This window comes from Psilocybe cubensis, chromosome 11 (genome assembly GCF_017499595.1).
Source record: "Psilocybe cubensis strain MGC-MH-2018 chromosome 11, whole genome shotgun sequence".
Taxonomy (NCBI): Eukaryota; Fungi; Basidiomycota; class Agaricomycetes; order Agaricales; family Agrocybaceae; genus Psilocybe; species Psilocybe cubensis.
Genome location: NC_063009.1, coordinates 582,645 through 597,284, shown reverse-complemented (window position 1 = coordinate 597,284; position 14,640 = coordinate 582,645). Strand labels below are relative to the sequence as shown.

General features: G+C 44.5%; 5 protein-coding genes across 5 annotated transcripts; 3 read left to right on the top strand and 2 right to left on the bottom strand.

Moving 5' to 3' along the window:
• Positions 1-1,715: 1,715 nt before the first annotated feature.
• On the bottom strand, positions 1,716-3,222 carry JR316_0011344 (uncharacterized protein; the record flags this gene model as incomplete). The annotated part of the gene is made up of 7 exons (XM_047897001.1): positions 1,716-1,960; positions 2,017-2,310; positions 2,363-2,605; positions 2,660-2,822; positions 2,872-2,911; positions 2,960-2,993; positions 3,045-3,222. The coding sequence occupies 7 exons, from the start codon at positions 3,220-3,222 to the stop codon at positions 1,716-1,718; spliced, it is 1,197 nt and encodes a 398-aa protein (XP_047743410.1).
• Positions 3,223-7,312: 4,090 nt separating this feature from the next.
• Positions 7,313-9,115, bottom strand: JR316_0011343 (uncharacterized protein; the record flags this gene model as incomplete). Its single annotated transcript, XM_047897000.1, has 12 exons — positions 7,313-7,526; positions 7,602-7,674; positions 7,749-7,912; positions 7,971-8,095; positions 8,236-8,273; positions 8,319-8,415; positions 8,455-8,484; positions 8,602-8,630; positions 8,680-8,699; positions 8,756-8,821; positions 8,867-8,990; positions 9,046-9,115. 12 exons carry the CDS (start codon positions 9,113-9,115, stop codon positions 7,313-7,315), a joined length of 1,050 nt encoding a protein of 349 aa, XP_047743409.1.
• A 345-nt stretch (positions 9,116-9,460) lies between these two features.
• Positions 9,461-12,340, top strand: JR316_0011342 (putative metabolite transport protein CsbC; the record flags this gene model as incomplete). The annotated part of the gene is made up of 14 exons (XM_047896999.1): positions 9,461-9,556; positions 9,686-9,709; positions 9,757-10,038; positions 10,085-10,157; positions 10,209-10,304; positions 10,587-10,686; positions 10,736-10,866; positions 10,924-11,316; positions 11,375-11,598; positions 11,649-11,707; positions 11,767-11,903; positions 11,959-12,004; positions 12,079-12,229; positions 12,284-12,340. The coding sequence occupies 14 exons, from the start codon at positions 9,461-9,463 to the stop codon at positions 12,338-12,340; spliced, it is 1,869 nt and encodes a 622-aa protein (XP_047743408.1).
• A 236-nt stretch (positions 12,341-12,576) lies between these two features.
• Positions 12,577-13,585, top strand: JR316_0011341 (uncharacterized protein; the record flags this gene model as incomplete). The annotated part of the gene is made up of 3 exons (XM_047896998.1): positions 12,577-12,668; positions 12,901-13,205; positions 13,434-13,585. 3 exons carry the CDS (start codon positions 12,577-12,579, stop codon positions 13,583-13,585), a joined length of 549 nt encoding a protein of 182 aa, XP_047743407.1.
• A 663-nt stretch (positions 13,586-14,248) lies between these two features.
• Positions 14,249-14,635, top strand: JR316_0011340 (uncharacterized protein; the record flags this gene model as incomplete). Its single annotated transcript, XM_047896997.1, has 1 exon — positions 14,249-14,635. The coding sequence occupies one exon, from the start codon at positions 14,249-14,251 to the stop codon at positions 14,633-14,635; it is 387 nt and encodes a 128-aa protein (XP_047743406.1).
• Positions 14,636-14,640: the final 5 nt, after the last annotated feature.

The window sequence follows — 14,640 nt, the reverse complement described above, 5'->3', positions numbered from 1 at the left end:
CATTAGGAGAGAGAAGGAAGGAGACATTGATCGCAAGGCATTATCCGAGAGCGTCCCTGTCGGACAATGAATCGGAGCGTAAACATTAATTAACTTAGCCAAATTTAACTCCGCATTGTGATGGGCGAAGTTGAAGCTTCAAAGTTCAAAGCAAATGAACCGTTTGATAGAAGTCTTGTGATACTTAGAAAAGTACTATTCTGCCTAAAATAAAATTGCACTTCGAATGGCTATATCTCTATGGCACTCTAGCTTCAGCGGCCAGTTTTTCGGCAAGTGACTCAATTTCAGTCCCAGCTAAGTACAATAGGGACCTTCAGAATTGAAATACAACCCGACTAGTCGGTCGTATTTGGCCCTGTGCGATTACGCTTACTAAGTCGAAGTTCAAGGTCCGCTTTGTGACTGATGTGACGGAATTCCTCTTATTGATAACTTGTTGATAACGATGGTTTTGACTGGCTTCCACCATCTTGAATCCTCTTCCCATCGCCAATCCTATGGAGGCTTTCATTTCAGGCCTTTACATAGTAGACTATTAAGACATTGCTCTCCATGAAGCACTGACCCTCTTTCTGGTCCCGTTTGCATGATCAAGGGCTGATGATATGAAATATTTCACTCATCAGTGCGTGTAATTTAGATACTGCTGCAACAGCACCTCGTGAGGACGTTTTCGCGACGTGTCGAGACGTGTTTTGTTTGCTTAATCATTGTTTAATTCTCTAACCACACAGGAGATGCACCAAACACGTCAATACCGAAATGAGAGTATAAGAAGTAAGCATTGAATCGGTCTCATCAACCCCATCTCTGTTTCCCTTGCCATTTTTTCTTAGTATCGCTCAATGCCTATCCAACAATCTACGTTGATTAAAAATTATCTACGCTGTCTACGTCATTGGGAGTGACATCGAAGTGACAGTCCAAGACAAGGCCAAGCACAGTCGGACTTCGAATCATCAAATCGGTGGCGTCGAAATACGACCGACTAGTCGGGTCGTATTTCAATTCTGAAGGTCCCTAATGACGTACGTGGCTGAATGACTTTGCCAACGCAATTTCAAATTCGACAACCACGAAATGCAAAGAGCAAAGCTGGCGGGCCAACACAGATCAATCATCAAAGTCGCCATATCATCCCGTATGGCAGAATGGTGAACGAGAGAGATCGAAATGCGTAACATTTTGGGTTTTGACGCAGGATATTCGTAGTGCTGTACAGTGTAAGTGATGATGCTTTTCAGCACGGGAACTGGCCAGTTGTATCTACATCATGGGGAACATCTGTCTACCCACCTGAAGTGATCAATGAATCGAAATTCAAGGCTACGGAATGTCCAAAGCGTCCCATGACATAAACGACGGTCCAAAAACTACCGAATTGCAAAATGTTCTTGTGCGTACGTACATGCTATACTATAATGTCCATGACTCCGAAAAGACAAAAAAGAGAAAAAAAAATCCGGTACAGAGCAGTGAAAAGCGAAGTGTACGAGTACGAACATCCAAAAAAAAGGAGTATTAGGAGTGATCAAAGATGTACGCTTGTAGGAGTGGATTTTGAAAGAGAAGAATGTTGTTGTGGGTTGCAGTGCGTGGTTGTGTCGTTGATTAAGGGGTTCGTATAGTTAGACGAGGGAGTGAGGTGAAGATGGTGGTTTTGGTCAGCAAGAAGTTCAAGCGTAAAGACAAGAAGAAAGTCCGAAGCTCCACTATAGAGACAGCATCCCAATAAGAGTCATTCCAGCAGCGAGGAACATTCCAGCACCCAGTCGGATGCTAGAAACAGCATCAGATTTATTGTTATTGGAAGACCCGGATGAGTTGCCCGACGATGAGTTCGTTCCAGAACCAGAGCCCGAAGAACCGGTCGTGTTTCCTGTGGCGCTAGAACCGTTTGAAGATGAACCAGATGACAAAGCCGAAGGAAGCTTGGAGATTGTGGCCCATGTACCGCCTGTGAGATATTGTCAAAAAAAGTAGAACTGGGGAGGTCATTTTAGGAATTCATACCGCTGGTAGTGGTCTTGGGGTCATACGCCAAAAATGCTACCTGTCCGGCAGTGTTCAACTGAACGAGGGCGCTGGTGGAAGCGCTGTACGAGGCAAATGGATCACGTTGGGGAGGACCGGAGAGTGTTTTCGTGGTGTTGCTCTCGACGTTGATGACATATGTCGCGCTTCCGTCGTCGGGAATGAACGCAAATTCTTGTTGGACACCGCTGTCAAGGAAGAACGACGCGGCTTTGCCATGGGTGTCAGGGAAGGCGGTGCCATAGAATTGTGGTGCTGGTTGCATGAACGAGACTCCAGGGGGTGTAAGACGGATGTTAAAGGCAAAAAAGAGAACGGAGCTTACAGTGAATCACAAAGATTTTGGCATTGCCTGGGGCCAGGCCTGGGACACCGAGGAAGTGGACATGGTTTTGGGCAAGTGCCATGACAGGTTCGTATCCAGCTGTGTTCGCTCCGGGCGTCGAGGTGCCGTCTGGATCAGACGAAAGATCAGGTTTCTGCACCTCCTTCCACGGAATAGCGCTCGGAATGGCAGCTGTTTGCGACTGCATGTCGAGCGAGAACATGTCACCAGCGGAGTAGGAGTCTGTCGGATAAAAATAGATTCAAGCCTAAATGGTGTGACGAGGCTAGCACTCACAGAAGACGTTGGTGTCGTGGTCCAGGATGGCGGCAAAGTTGGTTGGATCGAATGTACCAACGTCCACACTCTGTTTGGACCAAGAGGCTTTCGCAACATCATAGATGTAGATTGAAGATGGACTTGAGCTGTCGGCATTGAGAACGTAGATGGCATTGAAGAACTGGAGCAAAATGGTCAGCCACGGCGATCCTAGGGGGCATGTTTCTTACCTGGGCCAGGTAGCACGTTGTGTTGGCGCTATCGAACGGTCTGGGGGCAATTTAGCTCGTATCCGTTAATTGAGCAAGCAAGACTCACGGGCGACCCTGAGTCGTGATATCCGTTGGAGCACCTGAATGAGTGGTTAACAAAACTCAAGAATTAAAGCAAGATTCAGACGCACTTGATGAGGTCCACGTGTCCTGTGTCCCAGCATTGTAATCCTTCCCATTGAACCCAAATGCCAACAGATTCCAGTTGATGTCAAAAGTAACGCATGCTGCTGGACCTGAGGTGCCCGCCGCTGTGGCTGCCCCGTGGATTCCCGCAATAACAAAGGCGGTCAGAAGGGACCAAATCATGATGGTGTTGTTGAGTGTGATTGTAAGTAAAGAAAGAAAGCAAGAGAAAAGAGCGTGGTTGAGTCCGACTGAAACTGACACTGATGATGGGAACCGCAAAGCAACGACCAGCGGAATCGGTGTCAATTCTCCGTCATATATTTTTGGCGGTCGCCGTATCACGTGGAACACCCATTGTTCACCGCTCAGGCTTCAAGTGTGGGCTTCTGGAAGCGCACATATTCTAGCTCAAGACTAAAAAACAATTATAGTATATTAAAGGAAAGCCACCTCGACTCTAATGAAATCACAATAACTTTGTAATAGCTTGACCAGGTACAAGGAAAGGTTGTTACTAAATATAGTCTACCATGTCAGAAACAAACTTAGAATTGTAATCCCACGAGACCTCCACTGAGGTCGAGTCTAGTAAAAGTCTATCAGGGACGGATGACTCTAAAGTCTACATAATCCAGGTTTCTCTGGCTTTATAATGGGAATTAATCCAAGTCGGAGGCACCCGACTTGTTCTCAATGACACAAATTGGGATAAATAAATCCACTCATGATTAGAAATTGCAACTGGCAAAAAAAGATATCGACTATTAGGTACCCTGGTTAACACCCCTCTTAATGCGGCGCGAGTGCCTCCTTCTAATAATAAAAATCGACAACGATATGACGCTGACTGTAAAAATCGACGCTGCAGCTGCAAGGGCAATGAATAATTGATGTCTACTGTGAATTAAATTACCGCTAAAATAGTAGATGAGGATTTATTAATAATGTACGACTTCCTATTAATGTAACATGCTCACTTGGTTGAAAACGTAGTCTCAGTACTACTTGCACTACTCTGGGTCAGAGCGGTAGTAAACAGCTTGGTAGTAAGCTTGGAAGGCAAGGTATTGATAACAGAGCCCTCGGTTATTTTACTAGAGAGAGAGAGCTAAGAAGAGTTTGAATGCGCAATAGAAATCCTTTCTGGCGGCATATAAGACTTACCTTGGTAAAGCTTTGATCAATGGACGATGAGGAACCCGCGACGTGTGCGTTGGACTGCTATAATATTGATGTTAAGGAATGGCTAGATGAATCAGATTTCGATGGATTTGCTTGTCTGAAAGACTGGTTTGGGGATTCTATGAGTAGTCAAATATTAAATGCAGATAGTATGCTACCTGTGTGGCACCGTTTGACGAGCTAGAAGTAAGGAATGTGGTCGATATGCTTTCTGCAAAATTGGTGGTAGTTTCAAAAGGAGTGGAACTAGCTGAGTTTGCTTCTAACGAAGGAGATGATACTGGAGAAAAAGCCGGTGGCAAGCTGGGAGCACTTAGAGGGAGCAAGGGAGATTTGGGTTTCACGAATAGAGAGATATTGTGTGGTAAATTAACCAATTCAAAAGTGTTCCGAATCTGAGCCTCGCAAGTATGCTATGGGGTATGTTGGGCGGGTCGTTAGAGTGTATAATAATACAGACTGAGATGAGCAATACCTGGCCCATGATAGCCAAATAGTTCCACCACCCCTCAACTATCTCAATTAAAGGATAAGCGTCGAATCACAGAGCGCATCCCCGTCGCTACCCTTGAGCATTTAAGAAAGACAGTTCATACCATTTACATTCTTCCGTATACTATAATTGCACTGTAATCTTCCAGCAGGGTTTTCTATCTCCCCTTTATTCTTCCTTGAATTGAACCTTTCCTAGAACAAGATGCATTTGAAACACATCATGTTGATTGAACCCAAGGGGCACCACAATTTGGATCGGCGATATCGGGTCAGCATCGGGCCGCCCATCGGCAGTCCTGCTGGTGGAATTTTTTTAAACACAGATTTTTAAACCAAACCATATTTTTATAAGAATAAATCTGCTCGCTATAGTAAGAACCATAGTTTCTACCCAAACATCACTCAGGGTACATGTAACTAGATTATTATCACTATTGTATCACAATTATCATGGTTTATCTTGGGTTCCACCTTGTCGGCATGAACATGCCGAGTAACAACAAAATCTTTTAACCACGTGCACGGCATCGCCGGCTCACGACCTTAGAATTGCCTTGAAAAAACTTTTTGGTGGACGCCAGATATTACATTACTTTGTGGCTGACCTACAGTCTCGACATACCTTGTGGATAAACATATTTGCTAGGGAATGCACTTAAATGCACAATAATTCCCATAAAATCCAAGGTCGATATGAACCTGTTTGCCTGTATCCAAAAAAGACCCTGTCTTCCTGTTCGAATTACCACTGTAGTGCTATTCAATTGAGGTTGATTAACTTGATTTAAAGTTATTGAGATGGCATCGATTTGTTCTCGACAACAAAGCATTCGAGCGCTATATATATAATACACATGGATATCTTATCTACAGGGAAACGAGTGAAACTTCAGCGGTTCACTGAGATAGCTTGTCTTATACCCGTCTTAACGCGACGAAAGTGCCTCCTTCTGATAAAGAATATTGACCACAGTATGAGACTGACCGCAAACAGCGATGCTACTATTCCAAGGGCAATAAATGATCGGTGTCCCTTGTTGAATACAATATCTCTAAGTAGTTTGTAAAAATTTAGAAGGAATGTACCCATATTTTCCAGAAACGTAGCGTGCTCACTTTGTCGAAGATGTAGTCTCGATACTTCCTGCGCTACTCTGATTCAGTGTGGTAGTAGGAGAGATGATTGTAGTCTCTGGGAGACTTGTACTAGATAGAAGCGTTGTACTCTGGAAGCCTGCAGTAGATTGAGGGATCTATAAAAAATCCTGGATTCGAGATGGCAAATTTTGCAGACGAACGATCAAGATGTACCTTAGTGGAGGTTTGGGGTAATAAATTCGACGGAATTACCCCGACGGATCGAGAATTTATGTCTGCGGACTGCCATGATGTGTTTATTGAAGATTGCGAGTTAGACGGCAACGCTTTTCTGGAGGACTGTGTCGGACATTAATTGTAAGTAAATTCAATGTATCATTTGGAAATAATAATACTACCTCGGTGGGACTTTGCATGGTACTGAGATTGGATGATGTGGTTTCTCTACTTTCTGAAGAACTGACGGTGTTTTGTGAAGGAGTGAAACTTTGAGTCGAGGGTGACAGTGTGGCGAAAAATGATGGTAAGCTCGGCATTTGTGACGGGAGCAAGGCCAATGTGGAAAGCTCTGGTTCAACGCTAGAGGGTGTGTTGACCGGTTTTGGGCAGGTATGGGTAGCGCAATTGGAGGTTCTGCAGTGAGCTAGGAGATGGTGTCTGAGTTGTCAGAATGCATAATACAGAATGTAACGAGATAGCTCCCTTCTTAAAGTAGCTCAATTCGTTGAGTTATCGGTCTATGCCAGTGCGGTGCTGTTGAGGCGAAGGAGGCACTGGGGAGGAATGGCATATCACGTCGTTACCTGCATCTATTTCAGAAGAACGGTTGATATCATGACATGAGAAATGCAGTGTCCAGTGTATATTTATTCTACAAGCTGAGGTGTGCCACCGACGTCGGCCCTGGACTAGAAAAAGGAGCAGAATGAGGAACACGCATATGAAACACCGATTGAAGAGAGAACCAGCTCGATGTATTTTTCAAGATATATAAACTACGATAAGACACAATGACTTTAACCGTCAGGGATAATTTGGCTGTGTAGAAACTTACTGCTTCAATGCATAGAAACCATCAAACGTGAAATCCACAATCTACACACGCGTCAAACGGTGTCAACCCTATTGAGTAAAGTCGGGAATAATGCAGCAACGGTTGCTTTGGTCGAATCAAATCTGCGAACACGGTGTATTCTTCGACAAAGGCTTGAGTCTACCGTGGCAAAAGATAACCATGAAAAAAATTTACATGATGATCCACAGATGATCAACAATTCTACGGATGTATTTACCATTATGAAAGCAGAATTTGGCTATAAAGGATTTGTATTTGCGTTTCTCAACGCAATGTTAATCATAAAGCTAGTATTATTAAAATTTCTTAGAGTCAAACCCCTACCTTGAGCTTGGATATTATGAAGTGGATCATTTGATTGACGGATTACTTCAGGTAATGACTGAGGTATTACAATCAAGGAGTCATACATTTACCATATTAATTTACTCTCGTCTCCACGGACTGCCTCTGCGCGTCTAATTGCTGGTCTATTCTGAATATGAGATCCGTACAGTTATTGAAGGTGACGGGTTGCCGTAACGAGGCACGACCGGCTATTCGCAGATGAAGAATGAGGCTGCTTCCCTGATGCCGGAAAATATTAGTCATGACCAGTTGCAGTATGAGAAACAGATCAATAGTTACTGCATAGCTATAGAATGCAACGAGATAACTGATCGCGTTGAGTAAGTACATGGATGAATATAAGCGCCGTTGAGCCTCCTACCATTGTGAAACGTTGACGTATGCCAGAAGCGCTGGCTTTCCCCATATGATGATTGTTGAAACTAGGTAGGTGCCTGAGGAAGACATAATTCGCACCGGTAACATTTGGTTTCGGTTGCAATAACCGTGAAATAGATCGAAAACATACCAATGTAGCCCACAAAATACAATACTCCCTCTGCAAAGAAAATCCCAAAAAGAGATTGGAAACTTATAGTCGTAGATTTACCAACATCCTTCAAATAGATTGTTTGCAGAAATTTAATCAATGTCAAGGCGAGGATCACGATGTTCATACTAAGTTGCAGCATCCTATACAGCAGAGATATTGGGCCTTCAAGTGATGTTCAAGTGAAGCATAAAATCTTACAGAGGTGTTTTTGCCAAGTATAGATGTTCTTGAGCTATGAAAGGAGGCACACATCCTCGAATACCGGGAACAGGAGCATTTGCGGTTACCGAAGAAGCAAGCACGCTTGGACAAACTATAGCGATCTGAAAGAGTTTGTGTGTCAAATCAGGCCGGCGCCGTGTAGTTTAGGATAGTAGAACGCACAACAACTGTGGCTAAATACAATATAAGACATCACGGTAAGCAAGCATTCCACCTTGTTGAAATAGAAGGTTAAGCGTACCAAGCCATAGTAGGCAAGTATAAAACCATACTGGAGCTCTACATTAAAAAGACGACACGATAACCTTAGTAAGAATTACTCACTATATGACTCTGCCTCATACCAAACCCGCAACCGAACCAGAATTATCGTATCCGTCGTGATTGAGAGAAGCATTGGACCACTAGAAAGGGGGAAACACTTTAGGAAAAGCCAAACGTGAATGAGAAAATGACTCACAACGTCTGGAAAACCACTAACAACTTGCAGCTGGCATTGTAAATTGAACACCAGATGTGTGATAAGGTTGCCGTGAGAACACAAACCTCTAGCATATGTCACTGTATCAGATGTGTGGTTCAACTAACAGTCGCCAGAATGACTCACTAACAATGATAGATGGGCGCCCGAAATCGCTAAAGGGAGGTTCAATTAGAGTAATACAGAGGGGCTGTTTGCACACACCATTCATTGCAAAATTGTATCTAAGAATATGAGTTAGTTCTCAATTTCGCAAACGAAACAATTCCAGTCAACCCACATAAGCCATGTTGGGCCGAAGTATCTCATAACAACATAGAGGAGCTTGATGCCCGTCCATCGCGCCCTTGTATACGTCAATACTCGCCTTGGTCGACTCTTTATGACTTACTTCCAAATAGCATCCACCTTAACAAGCTCATTCAGCCTCCCTGACGTCCAAAAGTTGGTAATGAATGTTACCTCTTCTCCAAAATGTATAATGTTGTTATAGACCAGCCAGCTGGCACAAGCAACTTCGTTAGGAGTGTTCAGATAGGGAATACAGCACAACAATAATACAAGACTTACTGGAGTTGTAGGCGTTCACTTGATTGGCATGCGCGATACCCAGATAGATCTCAGGCGGAATGAACGACATGGGACAAAGCAAGAACAGCGCGCTGCATTTCCTATCTTTATGTTTATTGTCAACCGCCGCCGATATTGAGAAGCCTTGTAGAACCCTGAACATTTGTTCACTGTTTAGATATCGCCATTAGTTCTAGGTTACTAGCCCTCAGTACTCAATAGAAGACATTGTGGCAGCCGAGGATATCGGCAACCACTGGGGCACATGGCTTGATCTATGAGTATGACCGATGAGTGTTAAGTTACAAATGTCGAGTATGATAAAAATGCTCTGACTCAACGTCTAGGTGTATTTGAACTTGACTTGTGCTTGTGCCCCAACTAGCATGAACTTCATCTTGCGAGCGTGGCAGTCATGCAAGTCGCAGTGGAAGCTCAAGTAGCCAGTTGCACTAGAATACGGCCAACGCCGAAAGGATCAATTCTTAACGCGATCGCCGATCAACACTTTGTATCACGTGACTCCAAACAACCCCGATCGGCCATTTCCGACCGTCAGAGTCACGCACGCCCGCCATTGCCAACAACGACGACCAATTGCTTTACTTCGCCTTTATTGACGTTAAGCACAAAGCTCTAGCCTCTGGGTCCGCATCCCGGTATGGTGAGTCTTTCATCGTTAATTGGTTCAACGCTCACCAGGTCCCTTAGAACACGCAAAATGCGGGATATATAGCATTGTCACCTAGCAATGACGAAAATCAGGACTATCCACCTTCCCAGGAAGCTACTCTTCTCGTAAACCCGAATGTGGAAGAATCAAGGACTATCCAAATACATGAGGGCACATTCACCATACACCCAACGACGCACCACTATTCATATGCTTATGGTCCCAAAGGGCTCCCCGGGCTACGTCATAACAAATATGCATTGTTGTGCGCGTTTTTTGCATCAATTGGCGGGTTAGAATTTGGATACGATCAAGGCGTGGTAAGTAAAGTTTCTTTGGTCGATAACTTTTTATTGACGCGTGCAGATTGCAAATGTACTCGTGATGGAGGATTTCATGCTTCGATGGCCAGTGACACCTCTTCAGAAGGGTATCATGAGTGAGTTACTTGCTAAAGTCAGTCCTATTCACAGTCTTGATCGCGTTTTAGCTGCTGTCCTTGAGCTTGGTGCTCTTACTGGGGCACTGTCTGCTGGTGTATATGCCGACAGATATTCTAGAAGCAGTGCCATAATCTTTGCTTGTGGTAAGCAGCTTCTTCAACGAACTAAGTAAGCGGGCCGGTGTGGATATTTTCAAGGCCCTCGACGTGCCAGTTGTTATCTTAAACGTTGTGCATCATCGTCAAGGTCGTGGCCGCAGATGCGTTGGGAAACATCATGTACAAGCGTTTGAAACGGATCTTCATGCGCGCTCGAATCACTTCACCTCCGATGCAAATTAAAATAAACTCTTCATTTAGCTAATTTAAACCCACACACTCTGGTCTCCCCTCTATCCTTATTCACCCATCTCATCTATTTAACAGTGGTCTTTTGCATTGGGTCGTCATTTCAATGTTTCGCACAATCGCTTAGCCACATCTTTATTGGAAGGGCGATAGGCGGGCTTGGAGTTGGCGCGTTAAGGTGAGCTTTCTACTTTCGGGAACTTGAACTTTTTTTAAACTCTGGAAAGCATGTTGTCCCCGCTGTATATGGCAGAAATCAGTCCCCCGGAGGTACGAGGGTCACTTATGGCCCTTGAACAATTTTCTATCGTGCTTGGTGTAGTTTTTGGATTCTGGACTGGTTTTATGACGAGAGACAGTAAGAAGCGTGTATGATGTTAACTGGACTGGTTGACTTAGATTTCACGTCTAACAGTTCCTGGTTCTATGTCCTGGCGCATTCCTCTGGGCATCCAGCTCATTCCCGGTTTCGTACTTGCGGCGGGATGTGCTTTCCTTCCGCCTTCACCTCGATTGCTTGTGATGCATGGTAAATACGAAGAAGCGCGTGCCAGTCTTGCTCGACTACGATTAAGGGACGCAAGTGACGATGGTGGTGACATGCTAGTCCAATTAGAACTGTTAGAAATGCGTGTTGAAACAACACTAATACAGCGGACACTTCAAAGAGAACTGGAACTGGACGAAGGGACTGGGAATACTCCTGGGAAGACAGGTCTGGCAACAGAGTGGAAAGCATGGAAGAAGTTATTTCAAGAGAAGTACAGAGATAGAACATGGATTGGGGTGTTGATCATGTTTTTCCAACGTTCGTTCACGCAGATGATCTTCTCATGGGCCTTGGAATTGACCGCCGTACCCTTTAGAATGGTCTGGAATCAACGCACTCCTTTATTATGGACCTACTCTCGTTCACTCTATCGGGCTCTCGGGTGACTCTGTTGCTTTGCTCGTATCAGGAGGAATTGGGGTGGTGCAACTTCTTGCGGTTCTCCCCGCTATTGTGTGGATCGATCGAGTCGGGAGAAAAGTATTGCTTCGAGGAGGGAGCATAGTAATGACTTTATCTCATCTGGGAATCTCCGTTCTCGTCAGTAATTTTCGCTTTGATATCAGTGCCGTCTGTTTATCTTTTATTAGGTCTTGATATTCCAGTCAAACTGGTCTGCCCACCCATTTGCGGTTTGGGTAGCAGTTGGGTATGTTTGTGCTATCTGCTATCATATAGATGATTCGTTATATTAATATGAGCTTTCAGTGGCATATATAGCTTCACCTTGGCATACGGGATCTCTTTTGGTCCTATTGGGTGGGTGCTTCCTAGCGAGGTTTTTCCTCTCACTATGAGGAGCAAAGGCGTTGCTCTCAGTACAGCATCCAACTGGATTAACAATTGTGCGTTATCTTGAGTTGAACAAAGTTCGACATCATACTGATTGATTCACCACAGTTTTCATCGGTCTTCTGACGCCTCTATTTGTGGATTTTTCAGCTTCGTGAGTACTTAGACCACTGCATTTGGCTCGATATTCTGATTTTGAGTCTATCCCTGATATTGCGGACACGCCAGGTTCACATTCTTCGTTTTTGCTGGAGCGTGTGCTCTTGCTTATTTTTGGGCAACATATTTCGTTCCTGAGACTGCTAATGTTTCACTGGAAGAAGTGGATAAATTATTCAGATCGGCTGCCGGGAGAGAAGAGGGATTGTTGAAAGCTCAGGTGAGGTGTCTCTTCCTCTGATGCATTGTGAGTTATCCTGAGGCGAGATCGCAGATTGAAGAAGAACTTGGTCTACGGGACTTAGTCAGAGAGTTGGCAGAAGAAAGTTGAAAGCCGGTGACAACCCATTTTGCTTGCTACCGCTCTGAAACACGCTGTAGCCTCGTCGCGATCAGTTCGTCGTCTCAAATCCAGTTGATTGTAGAATTGATGAACGGCAAAGCTTTACAGCCTCACCAAATCTATCGACAACCCGTGATTTTCATACATGTAATAAATAAATTGTCCAGCATCGTCCATCTGATTCAAAGTGTACTTCGGACAAGAACCAATTTTACATCGCCGTCATGCATAGTGCTGCCTCTGCTCTAGGTCCCATCCGGCAGGAAGCTGGCTATTCTTCATCAAGTCAGCCTCTTCAGAGAAAGGTGTTGCCTGCGTCAACATCCGCGTCGCCCGCCGTCTTCTCAAAGTTCTGATCACGAACACAAAGGTGACAGTATAAATGATAGCGATGACAAAGACGATGGGTATGATGATCGATAAATTTGGATGTGGATGATTGGTGAGAGCATTCGACGCCAATTCCGTACTTTACCACGATATCAGTAAGTACCTATAGCGAAAAACAATACGCAATCTCACCTAGTTATAACATTGATACTTGTAAGCGAATCGGAGCTGATGCTTCTGGAGCTCGGCGGCCCCGACACTTTGAAACTCGGCAAAGGTGTATGCTTTGGGATAGAGGATGATGTAGGAAACAATGATTCGGAGGTTTTTGGGGGGAAAAGGAAAAGAGTACTAATGGACGGTAATGAAGCACTTGGTATGAAGCCCAAACCTGCTGATGAGCTCAAAGTGATGACTGAACTTGACGATGAAGTACTAAATACGCTTGATGATGAAGTAATGATTGAACTTGGCGATGAAGTGCTGAATGAGGTTGAAGTTGAAGTACTTGCCTCGCCTGAAAGTGAGGTAAATACTGTGTACTGCGTGGCCGAAGGATTTACGTTTGGGGTCATAAATGGTCCTTCACGATCAGAGCTGAACATATGCCCCGCCATGCTGCCACCCAATGTCGCAGTTGGTATACAACCTTTTCCAGTTTGTGTAATCGTCTCTTGGTGATTAGGTTCACCTCCATTTCCCTCAACTATAACCTTCTTGATTGTTTGGTCGCATATTTCCAATAACGTAGTTGGATTGGCGAGTTGGGCATCCAAATCCAGATCCAAATCAAAGGGTGGTATATCGAAAGTATGCCTGCTTGGACGAAATACAGTGGGCTCTGCCGTAGGAGCCGAAACTGGAGAATCCATGCGCAAGGCAGCAGAGCCCGAGATACCATAATGCAAGTTAAACGACATAACTCCAGAAATGACAGTGATCAATCGCCAGAAGGGGACTTGCTGAAAGTCGGATATGGCACCATCTTCACGGGAATAAGTGACAGGCGACGTACCTTGGGGCGGGGAAGTGTCAGGATTCCACCTTGAAAAGTGATAAATTTGTTCGGCGTGCTATAATATCCCTGCTCTGCAAGGATAGGGAAATAGAGTACGTTTCACCCAGCGAGTACTGAAAGCAAAAGAGGGGCAAGGGGTCAGAACGAACGAGAGGCAGGTGGGGTTTGAGACGCCATCTACAAATCAGCCCTTGATATTTGTTTTATAGAGCACAAAGCATCAATGACCGCGGATCGCGTCAGTTGAGATGATTGAATAGAATCGTATATCAGTTTCTAACTTTGTAGCTTGATGTAATTTGTGTTATAACCATGGACACACATTTGGCAACATAATAGAAAAAAATCATGATTACTAGTAGTTAGGAGAACGACTCTGGAAGACTTCAAATGTGGACCAATGTACTCAAAGTCACTTAGAGGCGAGAAGTGCATCATCAATCAAATTACAGTATACTAGTATTAATAGAAAATGTCTCTAGTGGAAATCAAACACGAAGATAAAAAAAAACCTCAAATCTTAAACAACAAGAAGAATAATACCGGTAATGACCGAGATGAGGAAAGAGTTCACAACACATTCCGCTGCGGAAGATTGGAAAGTTGGGCTTTTGGCCAAGATTCTAGAACGAGCGGCAGTTGTAGCTGTGGCGGTAACCGTGCTTTCCCCACCACCACCTCCTTCCTCAGTACTAGTAGAGGTTTCGCTGGAAGTTGACGATGAAGAGGTCTCGGAGGAGGAAGATGATGATGATTCCGAGGAAGATGAAGATGATTCTGAGGACGAGGAAGATGAGGCTGATGACGAAGAAGTTCCCGTGGAAGAGGGAGACTCTGTCATAGTGGAACCTCCTCCTACACCACCTACGCCGGCGACACCTATAGGTCCTGATGCGGTAGAACTAATGGCAGCTTGCGACGAGGCAGATTCGTAACTGTA